The 26,307-nt window shown below is 46.2% G+C and overlaps 1 protein-coding gene across 2 annotated transcripts in view; it reads left to right on the top strand.

Moving 5' to 3' along the window:
* RIN2 (Ras and Rab interactor 2) overlaps positions 1-26,307 on the top strand; it is a 157,463-nt gene that overhangs the window by 116,343 nt on the left and 14,813 nt on the right. For both annotated transcript variants that reach the window (XM_068130089.2, XM_068130090.2), the window contains one exon: positions 15,282-15,599. In XM_068130089.2, coding sequence (XP_067986190.2) covers positions 15,282-15,599 — 318 coding nt within the window. The remainder of the gene's footprint in view (positions 1-15,281; positions 15,600-26,307) is intronic.

Here is a 26,307-nt window from a genome sequence, read left to right as displayed (position 1 = left end):
CTTTGAAGCCCGAATGGAGAGACAGAAACTGAGGGGCAGAGAGACTGAGGAGCAGAGAGACTGAGGAGCAGAGATACGGAGAGGCAGCGGAGCAGAGAGACGGAGGGGCAGAGAGGCAGAGAGGCAGCGGAGCAGAGAGACGGAGGGACGGAGCGGAAGAGGGACGGAGAAGCACAGAGAGAAGAGGAGTAGAGGGGCGGAGGGGCAGAGAGACGGAGGGGAAGAGGAACGGAGGGGCAGAGGAGCGGAGAGACCGGGGGGCAGAGGGGTGGAGAGAGACCGACAGAGGGGCGGAGAGGTGGAGGGGGGGAGAGATGGAGGAGCAGAGGGACAGGAGCGGAGGGGCAGAGGAGCGGAGAGGCAGAGGAGCGGAGGAGACCGAGGGGCAGAGGGGCGGAGAGACCGAGGGGCAGAGGGGCAGAGAGACGGAGGGGGGGGAGACAGAGAGGTGGAGGGGCAGAGAGATGGAAGGGCAGAGATACGGAGACGTGGAGGGGCAGAGGAGCGGAGAGACAGAGGGGCGGAGGGGCAGAGGGATGGAGGGGCAGAGAGACGGAGGGGCAGAGAGGTGGAGGGACAGAGCGGAAGAGGGACGGAGAAGCACAGAGAGAAGAGGGGCAGAGGAGTAGACGGGCAGAGAGACGGAGGGGAAGAAGAATGGAGGGGCAGAGGAGCGGACAGACAGAGGAGCAGAGAGACAGGAGCGGAGGAGCGGAGAGACCGAGGGGCAGAGGGGGTGGAGAGATGGAGGGGCAGAGATACGGAGAGGTGGAGGGGCAGAGATACGGAGAGGTGGAGGGGCAGAGAGATGGAGGAGCAGAGGAGCGGAGCGACAGAGGGGCGGAGAGACGGAGGGGCGGAGGGGCAGAGAGACGGAGGGGCAGAGAGACGGAGGGGCAGAGAGACGGAGGGGCAGAGAGACGGAGGGGCAGAGAGACGGAGGGGCAAAGAGACGGAGGGGCAGAGAGACGGAGGGGCAGAGAGACGGAGGGGCAGAGAGACGGAGGGGCAGAGAGACGGAGCGGCAGAGAGACGGAGGGGCAGAGAGACGGAGGGGCAGAGAGACAGGGGAACTGACTGGCGGAGAATATACAGTCTCGTGAAAAAGTAAGTACACCCCATGTAAAGTTTTGACTTTTTCAACATATTTCAACATACAGCTATTTGATCTTCATTTCAACAATACTGATAGATAAAGGTGATATAATATAACAAATATCATGAAACATTTACATTTTGCAGTCCATTGTATAATTTAAATAAACATAAATGCAAATTTTGCATGTGGAAAAAGTAAGTACACCTTGACATTTACCACTACTTCAAATACCTAAAATTAGAATCAGGTGCACCAGCTCAGCTGCAAATGATTAGAACATCGTTGGAGAGGATCTTGGAGGAACCTGTCTTATTTAAACCTCAGACATTTAGTTTGGTTTGCTCTTTGTTGTTGAAGTGTGCGGCGTCACCATGCTTAGATCAAAAGAGCTCTCTGATGCCTTCAGAAAGAAGGTTATAGATGCCTACGAGTCTGGGAAGGGATTTAAAAAGATCTCCAAACAATTTGAAATCAATCATTCGACTGTCCGGAAGATCATCTACAAGTAGAGAAGATTCCAAACAACTGCCAACTTGTTCAGGCCAGGCCGCCCCAGCAAGTTCAGCCCGAGAGCAGACCGCAAGATGCTGAAAGAAGTCTCGAAGAACCCCAGAATGTCATCACGGGACCTACAGGTAGCTCTTGCCACTGTTGATGTCAAAGTGCACGAGTCTACCATTAGAAAGAGGCTGCTTAAATTTGATCTATATGGGAGGTGTGCCAGGAGGAAACCTTTGCTGTCCAGAAAGAACATCAGGGCAAGACTAAAGTTTGCCAATGAACACCTAGGCAAAGACCAGCACTTCTGGAACAATGTGCTCTGGACAGATGAGTCAAAGGTAGAGCTATTTGGCCACAGTACCAGAAGACATGTTTGGCGAAAACCAAAGACAGCATTTGACCACAGAAACCTGATACCAACTGTAAAGCATGGTGGTGGAAATATTATGGTTTGGGGCAGCTTTGCTGCATCAGGGCCTGGGCAGCTCACCATCATAGAATCCACGATGAATTCTTAATTGTACCAGAGGGTGCTTGAGGATAATGTGAGGCCATCTGTCGGAAAGTTGAATCTCAACCGAAGATGGACCTTGCAACATGACAATGACCCGAAACATACCAGTAAATTCACCAAGGAATGGCTGAAAAGAAAGAAATGGAGGGTTCTGGAATGGGTAAGTCAAAGCCCAGATCTAAATCCCATCGAGATGTTGTGGGGGGATTTGAAACGAGCTGTGCATGCAAGAAACCCCTCAAACATCGCACAGCTGAAAGAATTCTGCATGGAGGAGTCGGCAAAAAATTCTCCCAGTCGATGTCAGACTGGTAGACAGTTATAAGAAACGCCTACTTCAGGTTGTTTCTGCCAAAGGGGGCAATACCACCTATTAGAGCCAAGGGTGTACTTACTTTTTCCAACTGCGAAATTTGCATTTATGTTTATTTAAATTATACAATGGACAACAAAATGTAAATGTTTCATGATATTTGTTATATTATATCACCTTTATCAATATTGTTGAAATGAAGATCAAATCGCTGTATGTTGAAATATGTTGAAAAAGTCAAAATTTTACATGGGGTGTACTAGACTTTTTCACATGACTGTGTATATATATATATATATATATATATATATATATATATATATATATATATATATATTATATATATATATATATTTATATTTATATATATATATATATATATATATATATATATATATATATATATATATATATATATACAGTATATATATACAGTATATATATATATATACATACAGTATATATGTATATACAGACTTGGCATTTAATATGGAATATTTTTTTTTTCTTGACTTGGGTTTACTTTCTGAACTCAGTATATCAATCTGGTGAGTTTCTTTTACCCTTCGGTGATTTATTTGTTGAAAGAACCATGTCACTGATTGTCTGTCGCAGCAAGAAGTCAATATCAGGATTATATCACAGGTGGCGTGAACAAATGTACGGCCAGGTAAATTTGATGATTGGCTTCACAATCAGGTATATAAGGGTTGTTGCATTCTGTATTAGTGGGAAACAACTGCTGCACGTCTACAAAAGTTATTGCCGCTTCCTCTGGAGATGGTCCGTCAACTTGACAATGCTGTTTGTCATGGAGTGGTGGCTTTACGAAATTCTGGCATGAAACAGCGTGCTATTGATCGGCAGTATGGCATCACTCAAGGTCAGGTGTCAAAGATCCTAAAACGAAATGCTCAGAGGGGTGTCCCTACTCCAATACCGAGGCCAGGACGTCCACGTAGAACCACAAGGAGAGATGATCGCCAGCTGCACTGGTTAGTCTGCAATGGCCGTACCAAGTCAGCTAATCGGCTTAGGGCTGAGTGGCAGCAACTGACAAATGTGCCTGTGTCCAGAAGGCTAGTCAACCAACGACTGGTTCAAGCAGGCTATCGTGCCAGGCATCCCCTGAGAAAGCCACGCGTGACCAGACAACACAGCCAGAGCCGATTGCAGTGGGCCAGAGAGCACCGCCAATGGCAGCCAGGACACTGGAATCACGTGACCTTCAGTGACGAGTCTAGATTTCTGGTCCATCGTCAAGATGGCCGTGTCGGAGTGCGCAGACAAGTGCATGAAGCCCACAACGAAGATTGTATAGTGCCAAGAGTCCAAGCTGGAGGTGTTGAGGTGACCGTTTGGGCTGCTTTTCATGCAGGGGCAAAACTGACCTGGTTGTTCTGAATGGAAACCTGAACCAGTTCATGTACAGGGTCATTCTGGAAGAAACATTGCTTCCATTTGTTCGTGCAGCCTTTTGAGGAAACTTTGTCTTCCAAGATGACAATGCACGGCCTCGTCATGCTCACATGATCCAACACTTTCTTGCTGACCGTGGTGTAGATCATATGGAGTGGCCTACCATGTCCCCGGATATGAATCCGATAGAGAACTTGTGGGCAGAATTAACGCGTCAAATCGACAACTTGGACCAGCAGCCGACCTCTGTGCGTGAATTGCAGCAGGCTATTGTCACTGCATGGCAAGCGATTCCTGTCCAAACCTTGGCAAATCTCATGAACGGCATGCATCGACGTGTACGTGTTCTCCTGAATGCTTGTGGGGGTTACACAAAGTACTGAACTGTAATTTTACTGTCCGTAATCCCAGTCATGATTTAACTTTTGTTTTTGTTGAAATTTCTTTTGGCTAATGTGCAAAATAAAGAGATACTTTTGGAAAACGTATAGAAGTTTAACACAGTACTGTCCGTGAATTGAGTTCGATATCAGTTTACATCACTTTCAAAGATCAATTTATTTGCTTCGAAATGTCAAATGTGGTTTTTGTTTCTTTTAAATGTCACATTAACAAAATCTAGAATAATTTCAACATAATTCCAATGAACTTTTGGTTCTAAGACATCTTGAAAAGTAAGTTCACCCCCACAAGAAAAATATTCCATATTAAATGCCAAGTCTGTATATATATATATATATATATATATATATATATATATATATATATATATATATATATATATATATATATATATATATATATATACATATATATACATATATATATATATATATATACATATATATATATATACATATATATATATATATATATATATATATATATATATATATATATATATATATATAGATATATCGTTACGGAATCGGGCGACGGCACTCCCCTTACCGAGGGGGGTTTAATCCTCTCGTCTTGTTAAGCTGGCCATCTCCGTTCCTGGACCCACCCTGCTCCTTTGTGGGATAGGATTGGCCAAGGTGATTGTCAAGGGATTCCCGGACACCTCCGCCAATCCCTCCACAAAGCAGGTGGATGGCCCCGCTCGAATCCCGGACAAGATGGTATTTTGCCGAGCAGTTTAGCAGTCCGGAATCCGAGCCGTTAGCAATAGACTAAACCCGATTGCGAAGCGGTTCGGCCAAAATCGTGCCACAGGTACTCAATTGGGAAAAGACAAAGACGATCGGACGAGAAGGAAAACCAAAAGAATACGGAGGAACATGTATTTATTACTATTTACACAAAACAAAGGAAGAGAGAAATATAAGTAATTTACAGAGAAGAGCAGAAGACACAGTGCAATTCCTTAAACTATACAGGCTTAACTTATACCCAGGACAAGACGAACAGAACAAACTCACGTACACAAAAGGGGATTGCAGGCAGGAATGGCTGGACGAAGGGTGAGAAGGATCCGTGCAGAACGGCAGGGCTGGAAGCGAGCGGCCGCCGACTCCCCGCACTCGGGTTCTCACGGCCGGGGTGCTCGCAGCAGCGCGTCAGGGCTGCACGCGGCAGGAGCGACTCTCTTGAACCTTCTTTGTCCAACTCCAAAAACTTTGCGCGTCTCTCAGTGCCCCTTTCTCATCCGCTTCTGAAGCTCATCTCCTGGTCATGCCTTCTCCTTGCTCGTCTCCGTAAGCAGTCCCTTCTCTTGCTTTTATTGGCCTTGGCCGTATCAAGCCGCTGGACCCGATGACACGCCTGCCTGTTTGCTCACCTCGGCGCTGGTTGGCTGGCAAGGGCTCTTTTGCTCCACCTTTGGTGACGAGGTGGGGGCCACGTCCGTACTCTGACGGCTCTTCCCTCCTCCTTGGCCTCGTGCGTAATGGAGTTTGGGGCGATGTGAGCCAGTAAACACCCAATGCAACGGCGACGAACGCCGCCTTACTGGCACTTTTAGGAGGCCACGGGGATATCGCAAGGGATCCTATCTTATTTGATTTGATGCAACGCAGAGTCAACTATTGGGAATAGGTCCTTAACTGAAACACATACTAATGATATAACTATTGAGAGGGGCCTATGATTTGCTACGTGTTACAATGTGGACTAACGAAGGTGCAATTATTTAATTTAACAGCCAATTAAGGGGAAATGTACACAGGGGTTATTTATAAGGGAATTTACTACTAAATTTACATGTGAAGGTTCTAAAAACCGCAACACAGCACCCTCATTCCTCACGGCACATCTCGGGCCGACAAAACTTTAACTTAATGTGACACTCAGATGTAGTTTCCCTCTACGATTAACCTTACCCTGAGTGCGACAGTTTTAAAACGCAATTAAATATGTCCCCCTATTACGTTGCATCCTACCTAACAGATTCACACCCACAGTTAACGGAATTGCGGAATTATTTTCAAACTAAACATTGACGGTGGGGAGCATTATTTACAAGTGCCACTATTTGTATTTACATGCAAACCCAGGACCTGTCATTTCTTTGAGGAAATAAAAAGAAAAAGAACCCTGTGGGAGGGAGGAAAGAGCATGCACTGCATCGATACACCACCTCACATGCCCGGGGATGCAGAATTTTGTTGCAATGCATCCCCGAGCATGCAAGCACCAAAGCACCAATCAAGCACCATTCGGTGCTCCATTGCACATACAATAAAAACAACTGGTGGTCTTCTTTCTGCTCTGCTGCTCCCTCTGCTGGCCGTTGTCTCTTCCAGATGTCATTATTGTGGCTTGCTGCCTATTTGCAATAATAACAATAAAAAGCACAAAACGTGTCCATTTTTATTTATGGCCCACAGGGGCCAACTATGGGTGGTCCACCTGTAGTGCAAAAAGGGGCCACCTCTCCGTGGTCCGCAAGCAAACTTTCTTGGGCCATCGTGGCCGGTCCCAGCAGAGGAGTCATGCCACAAACGTGTGGTCCATAAGTGTGGTGCTCAGCCACAGAACCGTGGTCCATATGGTGGTGCATGGCCGCAAGACGTACGGTCCATAAAGTGGTGGACCGATCCAGGCAGCTGGCAGCGGGGGCTCGGGCACACAAATGCGGCTCCCGCACGCTCTCCCTCAGTGCCCAGAGAGCACGGTCCATGGGGGGGGGGGGGGGGGGGAGAGGAAGACAAAGCAGAGTCAGCGAGGGCAAGGGCGCAAGGGTACACATCAATAAAGGCAATGCAGAGGTGAGGTGCGCCTGGAGATCGAGCGGAGAAAGCTTGTCCCTAACGTACGTCACCCCCCCCCCTGTCACCTACTCTACCCTCGCCCCTTACCCGTATTTACACAACAATTTACAACAATTTACAATCCAAAGCACTAACATATTAGGCCCAACATGCTTGAGGTCTGTGTAATAACAAGGTAGAATTTGTACTACCCCATCCATCAATTTCTTGTTCATACTGCAAGCCGTTTCATTCCGAAGGGGGGAAGGGGTTACCTATTCGAGACACATTGCCAGCACTGGTGATTGTTTCTACCTCACTACCGTGATCAGGTATATGTGATTGCACAATTGTATATGAACTTGTATTTGTGAGTAGAAAGTTATAGGAGGACCAGCACACTCAGTCATTCCAAATGATCTTCCACAGGGTGATACATGAATGTGCACGTCCTTCGGATGGACGTGTTACGTAGGTGTCCATGTGTCAGCAGTCGTTGCATACCCGAAGAGTCGGCCTGCTATCGGTAGTACTATGAACAAAAGTTACAAATTCCTACCATAACCAGCAGGGGGTGCTGCAGCAGCATCGCAGCTGTGCCCTCAGCTAATGATGCGACTGTTGTGGATTGTTTTAATTCATTAAATTAGCCTTAAATGATTTGACAAGACAAGAAAATTAAATATCCAAACTCGTTCAGAAGACAATAAACTGATTTAATGACACATGCGAGTTCTTGATTCACTGGTACCAAAAGGTATTTACAGAAAACGCTTCCATTCGAGTTACACATACACGAATAAAACGAAATCACAATGCTACATTCAACACAGGTCAACACACTACATTTAATACATTACAACTGAACCAAGAGCTCCCCGAGGTAGCTGCGGCATGGCTATTTATGGTCAGAGATCAAAGAAGTAGGTCAAACAAGGTTTAAAGAGATAACAGCTTTTTCCTTTCTTCATCTCCAACTCTCCCAGCCACAAAATGTCAAGTCATGAAGAAACACAGAGATTTCTAACATCTTTCAAAATAAGCAAAGCCTACTGCTTTTTCCAGATATCGGTTCTGTTTCTCAATCTCCCTGTTGCAGAAAAACAGGGTTGCAAAAGTTCAGCACACATCATTGTTACAAGTTCTATATATTAAATCTTTAAAAAAAATATATATATATGTGTATATAGGTATCGTATGAAAAGTCATATCATATATAAATACACTATTTATACAATATCAGGCTAACAAAGGACTATATCGCTCTATTCTTTGATCGAGCTTACTTTGCTGCGTGGTTATAAAAGTAGATAGCATCACAGCTTGAGCTGAATGCCTGCATCTGCATGCGAGATTCGCTGGCCTTGTCTGAAGTGTTAAGATTCATCAAATCTATTTCATTGTCATTACAATACATTTTATTAATTTAGAGGATCAGGGACAAGTTTGAATTTGAATGCCATAACTCGGCTACCCCCTGGCTTGCAGAAGTTTTTTAAACTTCTGCACTACCCTAGGGCATTGTGCTCCATATTAACGAAGAAGAAGCCTCGATCATGAATATGTATTGGTTCCTCATGAGCATGATGTATTTGTGTTTGTCTATACTTTCTGAGGAATACTGTATTTCAATTAAAAGGAGCAAGGTACAGGCTGAGGCCTTTTGAGTCAGTAATCACCTGGAATATCTTGACGGAACAGGCTGAACCAGATTTGAGAGAAGTTTGATGAACGAGAAGAAGAGATGTGTGACCAGACGATGCTTTTGTGTGCAGGTTAACAGTGCAGTACAAAACTGTACCCTTAACGTGGTATTCCTATATATATATATATGTGTATATATATATATATATATATATATATATATATATATATATATATAATATATATATATATATATATATATATATATATATATATATATATACATATATATATGTATGTATATATATGTATATGTATGTATATATATGTATGTATATATATGTATATGTATGTATATGTATGTATATATATGTATATATATATATATGTATATATATATATATATATTTATACGTATATATATATATATATATTATATATATCGTGCTGTTTGTTGCAATTTGTGCTTTGCTCTTCATTCTGACTTTCAAGATTTCTCTGTGCATTCAATTTTTGCTTTTGAAGGAAAAAACTACAATTAATTTTAAATTAGAGAGGAGTAGAGAAGCTATCGAGGAAGGAACTGCACTGATCATGTGATTGGGAAGTCTCAGCAGCAAAACAATAAATACAGAAAGAGAAAAGTTTCAACAATGTCCTCAACTAAGGCCAGGAAGTTAAATAATAAAATGATATTATTTAACCTTGATACTTGATTTTGGCAATTTAACCATAAGAGGTTTGCTGGCAGATCTTGTGTGACCTGTAGGAATATTTGGGAGACAAGAGCACAGACAGGTCTGGGAGGGGGAGGGGGGCTAGGCCGGATCGGAGACGGTAGAAGACAAAGACCACCAACCTGCCTGCGGTGAGTGAGTGAAAGGCCCTCAGAGTTAGCTTCCTCGCGGGAGATTCCAATTATTCTTAAAGCTTTGGTTTCAACAACGTGAAGCCGAGGGAGGTGAGGAAGGAGCGCCAGCCAGAGGGGAGAACAGTATTCCATTGAGCTGCGGATGAAAGCCTTGTATGTGGTGAGGAGCTCAGGTGAGCCAAGAAAGGACCACATGACGGAGAATGCCCAGTCGGCGACTGGCTTTGGAGGCCAGCTTGGAAATGTGGTTTTCCCAGGAAAGATCATGGCAGATAGTGATACCCAAAAGCTTGAATGACAGAACTTCTTGGAGAGGATTGTTGAGAAAGTAGATGGGAGGGTTGTCCAGACAGTCTTTTCGGAGAGACAGTGTGAGATTTGTCAGGATTGAAAGACATGTTCCACTTGTTTGACCAGCCTGTGATTTTGTCCAGGTCTGCAGGAAGTGAGGAGGCTGCAGACTGCCGATCTGAAGGATGAGGTATGTAGCGGCAGAGAGTGGAATCATCAGCAAAGAGATAGAGAGGATTTTCCAGAGAGTTGGAGAGATCATTGATGAAGACCAGAAAAAGCGCAGGGCCCAGAACACTGCCTTGGGAAACTCCAGCCTGAACAGGAAGGGGACATGAGAGAAATCCATTCAGGGCCACGCGTTGACTACGACCAGAGAGGAAGTCCGCAAGCCATGCGTGCAGATTTCCATGGATACCATGGGAGGAGAGTTTGGTGAGCAGAGCGGGGTGCCAGACCGTATCGAAGGCACGTGATATGTCAAGGGAGACAGCTCTAATTTGCTGTTTGACATTGAGGACCTCCATCCATTGTTGAGACAGCAGAAGCAGCATGTCCAGAGTAGTGACCTGGTCTGAAACCAAATTGATGATCAGAGATCAAGGCATTGGAGAAGAGGAAGGATTTGAAATCTAAAGCAATGATGGATTCCATGACTGCTGATAATTCGGAGCAGGCTGATTGGTCTGTAGTTGCAAGGATCTGTTTTTGCACCATTTTTGTGTAAAGCGGTAATGTTGGCTGATTTCCAAGCTGATAGCAGATAACCTTGAGCAAAAAGAGGGTGAAGAGAACAGAGAGAGGGTGTGAAAGAGCGGCAGAGCAGGATTTTAGTACCCTTGGGCTGATGCCGTCTGGTCCAGTTGCAGAATCAGTGTCGAGGATTGACAGAAACTTCTCCACCTTGTCAGGAGAGAAGGACACAGAGTCCAGGAGCAGCTGGGTACGACTGGGTATGGTGGGTACAGAGAGAGATGGGTTTGGGACACAAGATATTGAGGCAAACACAGAGTTGAGGCATTCAGCTTTTTCACGTGCGGAGTCATCTGTGTAGCCGTTTTTTTGTTTGTTTTGTTTTTTTGTTTTTGTTGTATACAAGATGGAGGCTCGTGGAAGAGCTAAATGAGCTTTGATGATGGGCTCAAATGATGATGATGAGCTTTGATGAGCTCAAAGAGCTTTGATGTAAGGGAGGGGATGGAGGGGGAACAAACACCAGAAACAGATTTGTCCAGACACCACCAGGATTTGGAGGAGGGAGACAGGTTTGAGAGTTCAGTCTTAAGTGTGGAGAGATAGTGCTTCTTGGCACTCCTAAGGGTAGACAGTAGACACACACTTGTTCCGAGCTTGGTGGAAGGAACTGAGATTGCTTTCAGTTGGATTAGCCTTCCAAGAGGCAAAGGCAAGTTGTTTCATGGCAACTGCCTCACCACAAGATTCAGTGTACCGTGGACGGGAGGAATGGTACGACGACTGAAGACGAGATGGGATAAATCTGTGCATGAGAGAGAGCAGTATACTTTGGAAGAATTCCCAGGATGAGTTGATGTCAGAGGTGGTAGAGATGGGAGACCAGTCCAGATGATTGATGGCTGCTTGAAGACCATGCCAGTTGGCCTGAGTGAAGTGCCAGACTCGTCGGTGCTGAGGAGGCTCTCTGAGAATGGCCAGAAAGATGTCTACTTTTTTTTTATGTTCTTTTTTTTTTGTATACAAGATCGAGGCTCGTGAAAGAGCGAACATTAATCACACAGAAAGACAAACCGACACATAAAACATATAACATCGGGAGCGGTAGCCAAGATGGGGAGAGAGGGGGAAGGACACAAACACAACATTTGAGAGCAGGGACCGAGAGACATGGAGACATCGAGAGATCTGAGAGAGGGCGAGGGCTTTGGGGGGGGGGCATGGGAAGGGGGCGGTGGGAGAGGTATAAAACATATGGACACTGCCAGGACTTCCAGGAAAGAAGTTGGAATTTCAAACAAGGTGGATCTGGGGTGAATTAGCGGGGGTAGAAAAGATCAAGGTTTTGGATGGGGGAAGATAAGAGATGGTGGTGAACAGCTGTTTTAAAGATCCGGAGGGAGGAGTGGGATTGAAGGGAGTGAGGGAGTTTGTTCCAGAGGTGGGAGAAAAGAGGAATGAAAGAGTGAAGGTGAGCAGAGAGCCGAGATTTCGGCAGTTTAACCATCAGAGGGTTGCTGGCAGATCTTGTGCGACCTGTAGGAATATTTGGGGGACAGAGCACAGAGAGAGCTGGGGGTGCAAGGCCGGAGAGGAGTCGGTAGAAGACAGAAAGACCACCTACCTGCCTGCGGTGAGTGAGTGAAAGGCCCTCAGAGATAGCTTCATCGCGGGAGATTCCAATAATTCTGAAAGCTTTGGTTTCAACAGCGTGAAGCCGAGCTAGGTGTGAGGCAGGAGCACCGGCCCATCGGGGAGAACAGTATTCCATTGAGCTGCGGATGAAAGCCTTGTATGTGGTGAGGAGCTCAGGTGTGCCGAGGAAGGACTTCGCACGACGGAGGATGCCCAGTCGGCGACTGGCTTTGGAGGCCAGCTTGGAAATGTGGTTTTCCCAAGAAAGATCATGGCAGATAGTGAGACGCAAAAGCTTGAGCGACAGAACTTCTTGGAGAGGATTGTTGAGAAAGTAGATGGGAGGGTTGTCCAGTCGATCTTTTCGGAGAGACATAGTAAGAGTGTGAGATTTGTCAGGATTTAAAGACATGTTCCACTTGTTTGACCAGTCTGTGATTTTGTGCAAGTCTTCAGAGAGTGAGGAGGCTGCAGACTGCCGATCTGAGGGAAGAGGAATGGAGCGGCAGAGAGTGGAGTCATCAGCAAAGAGATAGAGAGGATTTTCAAGAGAGTCAGAGAGATCATTGATGAAGACCAGAAAAAGCACGGGGCCCAGAACACTGCCTTGGGGAACTCCAGCCTGAACAGGAAGAGGAGATGAGAGAAACCCATTCAGGGCCACACGTTGACGACGACTAGAGAGGAAGTCCGCCAGCCATGCGTGGAGATTTCCATGGATACCAAAGGAGGAGAGTTTGGTGAGCAGAGCGGGGTGCCAGACCGTATCGAAGGCACGTGATATGTCGAGGGATACGGCTCTAATTTCCTGTTTGGCATTGAGGACCTCCATCCATTGTTGAGACAGCAGAAGCAGCATGTCCAGAGTAGAGTGACCTGGTCTGAAACCAAATTGATGATCAGTGATCAAGCCATTGGAGAAGAGGAAAGATTTCATATCCGAAGCATGGATTCCATGACTTTGCTGATAATTGGGAGAAGGCTGATTCGTCTGTAGTTGCTAGGATCTGTTTTTGCACCTTTTTTGTGCAAAGCAGTGATGTTGGCTGATTTCCAAGCAGATGGCAGTTGACCTTGAGCAAAAGAGAGGGTGAAGAGAACAGAGAGAGGGTGAGATAGAGCGGCAGAGCAGGATTTTAGGACCCGTGGGCTGATGCCGTCGGGTCCAGTTGCAGAATCAGAGTCGAGGGTTGACAGAAACTTTTCCACCTTGTCAGGAGGAAAGGACACGGAGTCCAGGAGCAGCAGGGTACGACTGGGTATGGTGGGTACAGAGAGGGATGGGTTTGGGACACAAGATTTAGAGGCAAACACAGAGTTGAGGCATTCAGCTTTTTCACGTGCGGAGTCAGCTGTGTAGCCGTTTGAGGTAAGGGAGGGGATGGAGGGGGAACAAACACCAGAAACGGATTTGACCAGACGCCACCAGGATTTGGAAGAGGATGTACCGATTTTTAACAAGGAAATGCCCCATACTGTTATAGCAACCCCATACTTTAACAAGGAAATGATCAGATGTACCGATTGGAGCAGAAGAAGAGCAGCAGATATTTGCAGGGAAGTTAGTCATAACCAAGTCTCGAAGAGAAGATGTTATATTGACTGATATCCGGGTTGGGAAATTTACAGATTGCGTCAGTCCCAATGAGTCGCAGAAGTCCTTTGCTGAGGAGCCATGGCTGGTGAGATAGGTACCCACACCCAGCCTGCTGGCATGATGACAATTGAAATCACTACATATGAGGAAGAGACAGTTGGGATGAGTCGATAGAAGTTGGTCCATATCAGACAGTGAGATGTAGATAGAGTCATCACTGTTTGGTGGACGGTACAACACACATACTAACAAAAGGTGGGAGTGAAGGGGAAGCTGTCGACAGAGGTACTCCTGGGGGTGAGGTGGAGTGAGGGCAGTGCAGGCAGAGTGAGGAAGAGAGTTTTTGATAAAGATAGCAACCCCATCTCCAGGACGAGGCTCAGGTCTATCATACCGGAGGAGGGAGTAACCAGGGAGAGATACTAAGGAATCGGAGACATCTTGAGAGACATCTTGGACATTGACATCCTTCTTGTTACCTCCACCCCCAAAGTTAGATGGACGGAGGTTATGCTTTCACCCCTGTTTGTTTATCTGTCTGTCTGAGCAGGATATCTCAAAAAGTTGTGGACGGATTTGGACGAAAATTGATGGGCAGGTTGGTTAGGTGACGAGAACAAATGTATTACATTTTGGGGAAGATCTGAATCCGTATCGGACGCTATAATATTTTAAATGATTCTTCAGCATTGAGAGATAGGGCCAAAAACTATATAGTGCATGATATCTCAAAGTTATGGACAGATTCAGACAAAACTTGGTGGACAGGTTGGTTAGGTGACGAGAACAAGCCAATGAAAACTTCGTTCAGGTCGGGATGCAGATATTGCCTATCAGTGGGATACAAAACGTAAACTGTTCAGTCTGGCGCAGGTATGCGCTCTCCCGGGTGAGGTTCTCGTCTATCAATGTTCTGGTCGTCTTTAACCGGAATATCAACAGGTTTGAATGTGCTACCAAAGCAATGTGCTCGCAAGATGGCACAGGAATGTAATATGTAATTGCTCCTCATTGTGTTAGATTTGTTGTACCACAGAGTTGCCCTCAAACAATCTGCTGTATTAAACTATACTAGCAACGGTACCCGCCCTACAGGTGGGGCTTCAATTGGGAGGCCCAAGTGAAAAGGCAAAATATCAGAAATTTAAGGTTTTTTTATTTTACACGATTTATATAAACATCCGTTCAATCATATCACACGCAAATCATCAAAATCTAAACACTATTTGTAGAATTTCAACAAAAGCCACATCACTGTTCATATCGGTAAATATTACTCCATCGTGTTTGGAAAAACTGGAAAATTGGAAAAATTGGGGAAAATTTGGAAAAACAATATAGCCTATTTTACTCCAGGGGGTCCCAGAATTACCCACCCAAAATATCGTTGCGATCTGTTCAGCCGTTTTTGCGGTACCTGGGAACAGACAGACGGACGGACAGACATTTGGTGAATTATAGTAAGATTGATGGGAATTATCAGCTTTGTTTTTTGTTTACTTTGTTGCAGACACCGTTTTGGAGAAAGCTCTACACAAGTGCTTGCTCAAGCCGCTGAAACGTTCTTTAGAGAAAGCGCTGTGCAAGTACCGGTCACGTGACGGGATCCTGCAGCAGCTTCGCACCAACATGCGTCGTGCTGCCCGCGAATTACCTGCTCCGCTGGCACCTGGAGCAATGCCGCCCCGCTTACCTGAGCCTGCCGTGCTCGAAAAAATCCGCAGCACGCTCGCTCGCCTTCAGTACATGTACTCGCCTTCCAAGAAAGTCATCCTGCTGCTGAAGGCCTGTAAACTCATTTACGACTCGATGGGCAACGTTGGACATGGTAAGTGTAGACTTTAAAATAAAAAACGTTAAGAATGAGATGATGATGGGAGGCACATTTGAAAGACTAGAGAGAGGGGCACAACAACTCGGACACAGTCGGTTAAACCGATCAGAGTTATTGTAGGTGAGGAGCAATGGAGGTGAGCATTCAGCTTGGAATTGGGGAGGCTGACCAGGTGTAGGATTGTGGAAGAATGCATGTGGCCTTGGTGGGCTACGGGAGGAAAGAGGGATTGTGATAATGTAGGAAATAAGTTGGGCGATTATAAAACTGAGTTGACCAACTATCCTGCATTGGGAGAGAAGCCAAACTTGGGAGTCGGCCTCCGTCACAGAGAAGTCAACCTTGGGAGTCGGCCTCCTTCACAGAGAAGTCAACCTTGGGAGTCGGCCTCCGTCACAGAGAAGTCAACCTTGGGAGTCGGCCTCCTTCACAGAGAAGTCAACCTGGGGAGTCGGCCTCCGTCACAGAGAAGTCAACCTTGGGAGTCGGCCTCCTTTACAGAGAAGTCAACCTTGGGAGTCGGCCTCCTTTACAGAGAAGTCAACCTTGGGAGTCGGCCTCCTTTACAGAGAAGTCAACCTTGGGAGTCGGCCTCCTTCACAGAGAAGTCAACCTTGGGAGTCGGCCTCCGTCACAGAGAAGTCAACCTTGGGAGTCGGCCTCCTTTACAGAGAAGTCAACCTTGGGAGTCGGCCTCCTTTACAGAGAAGTCAACTTTGGGAGTCGGCCTCCTTCACAGAGAAGTCAACCTTGGGAGTCGGCCTCCTTCACAGAGAAGTCAACCTTGGGAATCAGCCTCCTTCACAGAGAAGTCAACCTTGGGAGTCGGCCTCCTTTACAGAGAAGTCAACCTTGGGAGTCGGCCTCCTTTACAGAGAAGTCAACTTTGGGAGTCGGCCTCCTTCACAGAGAAGTCAACCTTGGGAGTCGGCCTCCTTCACAGAGAAGTCAACCTTGGGAATCAGCCTCCTTCACAGAGAAGTCAACCTTGGGAATCAGCCTCCTTCACAGAGAAGTCAACCTTGGGAGTCGGCCTCCTTTACAGAGAAGTCAACCTTGGGAGTCGGCCTCCTTCACAGAGAAGCCAAACTTGGGAGTCGGCCTCCTTTACAGAGAAGTCAACCTTGGGAGTCGGCCTCCTTTACAGAGAAGTCAACCTTGGGAGTCAGCCTCCTTCACAGAGAAGTCAACCTTGGGAATCGGCCTCCTTCACAGAGAAGCCAAACTTGGGAGTCGGCCTCCTTCACAGAGAAGTCAACCTTGGGAGTCGGCCTCCTTCACAGAGAAGCCAAACTTGGGAGTCGGCCTCCTTTACAGAGAAGTCAACCTTGGGAGTCGGCCTCCTTCACAGAGAAGCCAACCTTGGGAGTCGGCCTCCTTCACAGAGAAGCCAACCTTGGGAGTCGCCCTCCTTCACAGAGAAGTCAAACTTGGGAGTCGGCCTCCTTCACAGAGAAGCCAAACTTGGGAGTCGGCCTCCTTCACAGAGAAGCCATCCTTGGGACTCGGCCTCCTGCAGAGAGAAGCCAACCTTGGGAGTCGGCGTCCTTCACAGAGAAGCCAAACTTGGGAGTCGGCCTCCTTCACAGAGAAGCCAAACTCGGGAGTCGGCCTCCGACAGAGAGATGCCAACAACAAAAAGCCTTGGATTTGATCATCCACAGGGAAGAAAGATGGGAAGTAACTGCATGAGCCAAGAGCGGTTACCCATAATCCATGATACTTGGATGAAAGCCTTGTACACTGTGATGATCTCCAAGCAAATCATAATGGACTTTGGCTTTGCAAAGAATATCAGGATGTCAGCCATTCTCACCAGCGAGTTTGACAAGGTGGTTTGTTCCAAGATAGATTTTAACAGATTGTTCGGCCTCAGCGCTCCAATGACTGTACCTCTTCCAGGGATTTGCCAAAGTAGACTGGGAGTGGGATGGAGGGGGCTACGAATGTCAATTCTTGCACAAGGACAGAGTGAAAACATGAGACTTTCTGGCTTTGAAAGACATGATCCAGGTAGCTGCCCAACTCGTTGTTTTTCAGAGATTGATGTTGCAGCAACCTGCCTCTGTAAGGTGTGGCGTGGTGTTCTACGTAAGCTGGTGTTCTCTGTAAGGTGTGGTGTGGTGTTCTACGTAGGCTGGTGTTCTCTGTAAGGTGTGGTGTGGTGTTCTCTGTAAGGTGTGGTGTGGTGTTCTCTGTAAGGTGTTGTGTGGTGTTCTACGTAGGTTGGTGTTCTCTGTAAGGTGTGGTGTTCTACGTAGGCTCGTGTTCTCTGTAAGGTGTGGCGTGGTGTTCTCTGTAAGGTGTTGTGTGGTGTTCTACGTAGGTTGGTGTTCTCTGTAAGGTGTGGTGTTCTACGTAGGCTGGTGTTCTCTGTAAGGTGTGGCGTGGTGTTCTACGTAAGCTGGTGTTCTCTGTAAGGTGTGGTGTGGTGTTCTACGTAGGCTGGTGTTCTCTGTAAGGTGTGGTGTGGTGTTCTCTGTAAGGTGTGGTGTGGTGTTCTCTGTAAGGTGTTGTGTGGTGTTCTACGTAGGTTGGTGTTCTCTGTAAGGTGTGGTGTTCTACGTAGGCTCGTGTTCTCTGTAAGGTGTGGTGTGGTGTTGTATGTAGGCTGGTGTTCTCTGTAAGGTGTGGTGTTCTACGTAGGCTGGTGTTCTCTGTAAGGTGTGGTGTGGTGTTCTCCATAGGCTGGTGTTCTCTGTAAGGTGTGGTGTGGTGTTCTACGTAGGCTGGTGTTCTCTGTAAGGTGTGGTGTTCTACGTAGGCTGGTGCTCTCTAAGGTATGGTGTGGTGTTCTACGTAGGCTGGTGTTCTCTGTAAGGTGTTGTGGTGTTCTACATAGGCTGGTGTTCTCTGTAAGGTGTGGTGTGGTGTTCTACGTAGGCTGGTGTTCTCTGTAAGGTGTGGTGTGGTGTTCTACGTAGGCTGGTGTTCTCTGTAAGGTGTGGTGTGGTGTTCTACGTAGGCTGGTGTTCTACGTAGGCTGGTGTTCTCTGTAAGGTGTGGTGTGGTGTTCTACGTAGGCTGGTGTTCTCTGTAAGGTGTGGTGTGGTGTTCTATGTAGGCTGGTGTTCTCTGGAAGGTGTGGTGTGGTGTTCTACGTCGGCTGGTGTTCTCTGTAAGGTGTGGTGTGGTGTTCTCCGTAGGCTGGTGTTCTCTGTAAGGTGTGGTGTTCTACGTAGGTTGGTGTTCTCTGTAAGGTGTGGTGTTCTACGTAGGCTGGTGTTCTCTGTAAGGTGTGGTGTGGTGTTCTACGTAGGCTGGTGTTCTCTGTAAGGTGTGGTGTGGTGTTCTCTGTAAGGTGTTGTGTGGTGTTCTATGTAGGCTGGTGTTCTCTGTAAGGTGTGGTGTTCTACGTAGGCTAGTGTTCTCTGTAAGGTGTGGTGTGGTGTTGTACGTAGGCTGGTGTTCTCTGTAAGGTGTGGTGTGGTGTTCTACGTAGGCTGGTGTTCTCTAAGGTGTTGTGTGGTGTTCTAGGTAGGCTGGTGTTCTCTGTAAGGTGTGGTGTGGTGTTCTACGTAAGCTAGTGTTCTCTGTAATATAAGGTGTGGTGTGGTGTTCTACGTAGGCTGCTGTTCTCTGTAAGGTGTGGTGTGGTGTTCTACGGAGGCTGCTGTTCTCTGTAAGGTAAGGTGTGGTGTGGTGTTCTACGGAGGCTGCTGTTCTCTGTAAGGTGTGGTGTGGTGTTCTATGTGGGCTGGTGTTCTCTGTAAGGTAAGGTGTGGTGTTCTACGTAGGCTGCTGTTCTCTGTAAGGTGTGGTGTGGTGTTCTATGTGGGCTGGTGTTCTCTGTAAGTTAAGGTGTGGTGTTCTACGTAGGCTGGTGTTCTCTGTAAGGTGTGGTGTGGTGTTCTATGTGGGCTGGTGTTCTCTGTAAGGTAAGGTGTGGTGTTCTACGTGGGCTGGTGTTCTCTGTAAGGTGTGGTGTGGTGTTCTATGTGGGCTGGTGTTCTCTGTAAGTTAAGGTGTGGTGTTCTATGTAGGCTGGTGTTCTCTGTAAGGTGTGGTGTTCTACGTAGGCTAGTGTTCTCTGTAAGGTGTGGTGTGGTGTTGTACGTAGGCTGCTGTTCTCTGTAAGGTGTGGTGTGGTGTTCTACGTAGGCTGCTGTTCTCTGTAAGGTGTGGTGTGGTGTTCTACGTAGGCTGGTGTTCTCTGTAAGTTAAGGTGTGGTGTTCTACGTAGGCTGGTGTTCTCTGTAAGGTGTGGTGTGGTGTTCTACGGAGGCTGCTGTTCTCTGTAAGGTGTGGTGTGGTGTGGTGTTCTACGGAGGCTGCTGTTCTCTGTAAGTTAAGGTGTGGTGTTCTACGTAGGCTGCTGTTCTCTGTAAGGTGTGGTGTGGTGTTCTACGGAGGCTGCTGTTCTCTGTAAGGTGTGGTGTGGTGTGGTGTTCTACGTAAGCTAGTGTTCTCTGTAAGTTAAGGTGTGGTGTTCTACGTAGGCTGCTGTTCTCTGTAAGGTCATGGAGATGATGCATTTTCTCGTCTGTCTTTATTTTAATTCACTAATTCGAGTAATGCAAGTAATGTGTCTAATTTTTGTCTGTCTGACTCAGTGGTCTCATGGTTAGAGCGTCCGAATCCGGGAGGTCGGTGGTTCAAACACCAGCCGACTCATACCAAACACTTTAACAAAAACTCGTATGTGCTGCTTCATTACTTGAAACTCAGCATCAACACGATAGATCATGGACAAACAGTGCTCGGGAGGCAATGGCAAACCACCCAGTGTAACCCTCGCCAAGACACTGCTTCAGCAGCACTGATAAAGACTACGGTACAGCTCGTCATCATAGTGAAGGTATATGATCTGTGTTCTTTTATAATCTGCTTATCTTTACTGTTATTTATCGTTACTTTATTGTCTGACGACCAGATAACCCAGTTCCACAGGGCCGTTGTAAGGGAATTCGTTCCCAATAGAGTGTGAAATATTTATGGAGTTTGCGAGAAATGTCATTTGGCAGAATAATAGCAGGGACCCATGGAAATTCCGCATAATGCAAAATGTGACCCCTCCCAGCCCCAAGTCTTCAAACCCCCCACCCCAAGTCTTCAAACCCCCTCCCAGCCCCAAGTCCTCAACCCCCCTCCCAGCCCTAAGTCCTCAACCCCCCTTCCAGCCCTAAGTTCTCAAACCCCCTCCCAGCCCCAAGTCCTCAAACCCCCTCCCAGCCCCAAGTCCTCAAACCCCCTCCCAGCCCTAAGTCCTCAACCCCCCTTCCAGCCCTAAGTTCTCAACCCCCCTTCCAGCCCTAAGTCCTCAAACCCCCTTCCAGCCCCAAGTCCTCAAACCCCCTCCCAGCCACAAATCCTCAATTCCCTCCACCACCCCAAGTCCACAAGCCCCCTTTCCCAACTCTGTCCCTTCTCAGACATCCCTCTTCCCACCTACCCCCACTCCAACTCTCTATTCTCCTAGTGTTCCCCTGTTTCTCCCCTGTTTTTCTTTAAGTCTTCAACATTCCAACTCCAAGTCCGCATAATAGTCTCTAACTGTTAAGACTGCTCAGGATTCTCGGTGAAGTAAATAGATGAAAAGGTAATTATACATAGGACATAATTGACTGAATAGTTTGTGGTTGTATTACTTTCACTTCTGATAAGTATGCAAACCAACGACTTTGAGCCTATACACCACCCATGTACGCAAGTAGGCACAAAAATGCGCATTACTCGAAATTGTGTGAATATCTATGTTTCTGGAGTTCCGCATATACTGTCCGGCATCAACAGCTCTTAAATGAGGTATCATCCAGCATTGTACGTGCTGTAGTTACGACGTTTACCCCGTTCAGACGCACTCGGGCATCTTGCATTTATATACGTAGGTATATAGATATAAATTCTTGCAGTCTCTTGTAAGTTTTATTACCTGCGCCACCAAAGGTGGATGGAGGTTATGTTTTCACCCCTGTCTGTCTGTCTGTCTGTTTGTTTGTCTGTGAACAAAATATCTCAAAAAGTTGTGGATGCATTCGGACGAAATTTGGCAGAGGTGTAGCGTATGTGACAAGGACGAAATGATTTGTGAAGATCCGGATTCGGATCCGGCTAGTAGAATTTTTCAAGTGATTCTTCACCATTGGGAGATAGGGCCAAAAACGATACATAGCAGGATATCTCAAATAGTTGTGGACAGATTTGGACGAAACTTGGTGGACATGTTAGGTGTCTGACAAGGAAGAATCCGATTTGATTTTGGTAAAGATCTGAATATGGATTTGGATATGAGAATTATTTAATTTTTTAAGCGATTCTTCACCATTGGGAGATTGGGCCAAAAACGATACATAGCACGATATCTCAAATAGTTGTGGACAGATTTGGACGAAACTTGGTGGACCAGTTGGGTGTCTGACAAGGAAGAATCCGATTTGATTTTGGTAAAGATCTGAATATGGATTTGGATATGAGAATTATTTAATTTTTTAAGTGATTCTTCACCATTGGGAGATTGGGCCAAAAACGATACATAGCACGATATCTCACAAAGTTGTGGACAGATTTGGACGAAACTTGGTGGACATGTTAGGTGTCTGACAAGGACGAATAGATTCGATTTTGGTGAAGATCTGAATATGGATTTGCATATGAGAATTATTTAATTTTTTAAGTGATTCTTCACCATTGGGAGATATGGCCAAAAACGACATATAGCAGGATATCTCACAAAGTTATGGATGTATTTGGACTAAACTTGTTGGACAGGTTGTCTGTGACAAGGAAGAATCGATTCAATTTTGGTGAAGATCCGGATCCGGCAAGTATAATTTTTTTTAGTGATTCTTCACCATTGAGTGATATGGCCAACCAGGTGGAGGTATGCTCCCGACTGAGTGCCGTTCTAGTTATTACCTTTATTTCACATAACTAGGGCATGCCCGTACTATATCTATATCTAAAATTATATCCCCCCCCTCTATTTACATGAAATGGTTTGGTCCAAAGCGAACGGCTTGCGAGTGGTGACAATCCCCCCCCTCTATTTACATGCAATGGTTTGGTCCAAAGCGAACGGCTTCCGGAGTTTGGTAAAGAAATCGCCATCGCGTGCACAAACGCGCAGGAAAGCGAATGAATCGCAAATTCGTTTTTATTAGTTGTAAAACATAGTTTAACGCCAACATAGTTTGCAAACGTGAAATAAATGAATACGCTCTCAAATGTGCCATCCGAGGCAGAGTGTGCCCGCCACGTTCGGCACACGCGATCGTTCGCTGCTCTCTGATTGGTTGAATCGTTTTTTGGACATAGCTCGGTAAGTAATTGTCCGATTAATATGAAACCTTGAAAAGGCACATCCTCGGGTCCCCAGCAATATACCTGGCAAGTTAAAAGTATATCGGACCCGTGGTTGTCGAGAAACAGCGGTCACAGACAAACAAACGTACAGACGTACAGACGTACAGACAGAGATTACTGGAATTATAGATAGATGAAGCTCTGAAGTAGAATCCCAGGTTCAGCCAGTCAAGTGGAATTTGGCAGTTTACCGCACGGCAGGTTTAAATCGTCGTTCTTAACTTTACTTGAACGTTGTAGTGACGGCCTTTTTGGACATCAGCATTTCTAGGCCCATATGAGTATTGCACACTGCAGGTTTCTTTTATCTATTTTCTCACTCTAAGTCAATAGCAGTTTGAAGTTCACCATAAGGGTATTTCCCACGCACCCGATTCGGTAAAATTGGCTCCATCTCCTGAGGAAGAGCTTTTCTAAGACAAACCATCTGTGCCCGAGGTCATGGCAAGAGGTAGAGACAGGTAGCCAACGACAAGCGATGGTCGTGGTGTTTTTACTATTGCCATACCATCTTACTCGGTGTAATAAAGGAGTAGTTTTTTTCCGGTGCTGCTGCACAATGGAAGTCTTAAAAAAAAAACATTCCACGCAATCTTAAACCTCCTCAATCTAATTGCAGATGGGACAACCGACTTTGCATCCTAATCTGAAGCATCGTGTCCTGTAACGCAGTGTTCCTACTGGAGCTACTTTAAAATAATAGCTTTAGTCAAATTAACTTGTCCATGTTGCGGATCAAATCCAGGCCTGAGATAGCTTGTTGACCGCCATATTGGATTACCAGGATGAGGTACTGCACTTCATTTTCACTCGATCATGGTGCTTGTTCGCTCATCCACGATCACTGCCAGGACTCAAAAGTATGAGTGAAATTTTCAGTCATATGGCCGAGTCCATTTCCTTTTGCACCAGACATTTTTATGCCTCGTACCCCGAAGGTGGCCGGAGGCATTACGTTTTCAGGTTGTCCGTCCGTACGGGCCAAACCTCGTTTTTCTCAGCAACCACATGTCCGATTGAGACAAAACTTTCAGAATAGGAGTGACACCCATGCAGAATGTTTTTGTGATTATTGTGACGTCATATATCACGTTTTTTGTTTTTATTTTTTGTATACAAGATCGAGGCTCGTGTAAGAGCAAACATCAATCACAAAAAAGACAAACGGACACAAAACGTACAATAAAGGGAGGGGGAGACAAGATGGGGAGAGGGAAGCACACAAGTACAACAGCAGAGAACAGGGACATCGGGAGATCCGTGGGGGGGGGGAGGGAGGAGGCATGGGAAGGCGGGGGGGGGGGGAGGCGGGTAAGGCAGCCATCTTGGATTGAACGCAAATAATAAAAATTAATTCTCGGAAACCGCTGAATGAGAAAATTTGAAACTTGGCACATTGTCAAGTACTCCCAATGGGGATCAAAAGCATGATAATGATATTGTTGCGGTTTTGCAATAAAGGCAAACCCCCTATAGTTAATTGCATGACAACATATGTAGCCTGCAGTAGTTAGTTATTTCTTATTAAATGTAAAGATTAACTCCCCTCCCAATGTTTAGTAATCCACACCAATATGCGTTGAGTTAGGCAGGATTTCAAACCTCCGTGTGGTTGAGGGAAGACGTTTTCATGTGCAGGAAGGTGTGGCTAAAAGAACAGGCCATGTGACCAACAAGCGACCAATGACAGGTAACCAGCAAGCGACCAATGAGGGGTCATGGACACGTCACCGGCAGGCGACCAATGGTGGGTTGTAAAACCTCCCCGAATGAAAGGGGGAAGGAGGATTGAAACATTCCTAGAGGGAGGCAGGGCTGAATGACCCACATGTCGAACCTCGACCAATGGGAGGCCGTGGAACCTTCTAGACGGACATTCCACCCGACAAACGTCCGTGCCTATCGTCATTTGAGCTCTCTCGGCGTTCATCTTGAAGCTGGCTGTCCGACGTGCTGGTTCATCCTTCTTTCGCTGAAATTCATCTGTCCTGGATCATCGTTCGTGCGGACTTCGAAGCGGCGGTTTGTCCTGCGGACCCCGGACCTCCTTCAAGCTGCGTGCCCTGAACCGCCGTGATCTGCGCATGGGAGCTGGCGGACCCATGTCAGCGTCGGTATGAGTTTAACCGGCACGAGTTTAACCGGTATGAGTTTAACCGGTGTGATTCATTCCCTATGTGAGTGAGCAAGGCGCCTGTCGGGATTTAGCTAGGTAAGGATTGCTAAGTTAAAAACTTCCTCTCGTCTCTTTTTCTGTGCCTTGTAAATAAAAGGCGGGTACATTTTGTTGTTCTCAACCTGTTCGTGTTCGTGTCGTCTTTTCTTTATTGGCCTAGCATCGTCCGAACCGAGTTGACTTTAATCTGGTGCATAAATCACGCAAGATAACGTCGCGACCCACACCGTGCGATCCGCTCGGCACACCATAAGGTGTGGGAACGCAAGGGTTCAATACCCGGTCTTTCTGGCCGCGTGTCTTTGAAGGTATTTGGGTTTAGTGACCAGCAACCCTTCGGCGCGTGGCTGGGAGACCTGCGATTGAAGTTGCTTTGCAACTCGTCGGGCGTGAACTTAGTCGCGGCCGACGACCCTGTGGACTCGGGGTCTGAGAGGAAACGGGGTCATAAACCCCCCCTTAGTACGACGACAGATCTGGGATCCGCAACAAAATCATAGGTGAAGTGGTATACCAGCCAAAAATGTTTTAATCGAATTCCATATCCTAATAATCTGAAATTGCATGCACATGATCTATGTCCCATTTGTATTGAAATATTAAATTTATGACATCATAGGTCACTTGGTTTGGCAGCCATATTGGATTTAACCTAAAACCTTTTTAAAAAACTTCTCCCAAACCACCAAATCGATTGACTTGACAATTTAAAATCACGAAAACATCATTGATCACATGGTGTGGCAGACATATTGGATTGAAGGAAAATATTAAATAATTATATCTCTGAAAGCACTTATCCCATCGATGCGAAATTTTACAAATGTCATCTAACACTATTGTTGCATATAGTTTGAAAATAATGACGTAGGTCTTTTACTTTCTCAAAAACTCTTAGACGATTCTGTCTTTCTTCACTTTTCTATCAATGCAGCTCAGTTATTTGGGCCTGGCCTCGATGAGGACTATATAGTTCGTGCCTGGGGCCTTCAACATAAAAAAAAAATGTCACGTGGTTTGCAATCCATATTGGATAGAAAAACTAACCTTATCCGATCAATACGAAACTTCACACGTGATCCCCTACCCATACATATGCAGAGTGTACATTTTTTAAGGTCGTATATCACGTGGTATGGCCGCCATATTAGCTTGAAAGCCTTTCTTTTTTTTTTTATCCCTTCTCTGAAACCGCTTCACCGATCGATGTGAAACCTGTCATGG

Source organism: Myxine glutinosa, chromosome 11 (assembly GCF_964187855.1).
Source record: "Myxine glutinosa chromosome 11, kmMyxGlut1.1, whole genome shotgun sequence".
Lineage (NCBI taxonomy): Eukaryota > Metazoa > Chordata > Myxini > Myxiniformes > Myxinidae > Myxine > Myxine glutinosa.
This window is presented reverse-complemented; position numbering and strand designations above follow the sequence as displayed.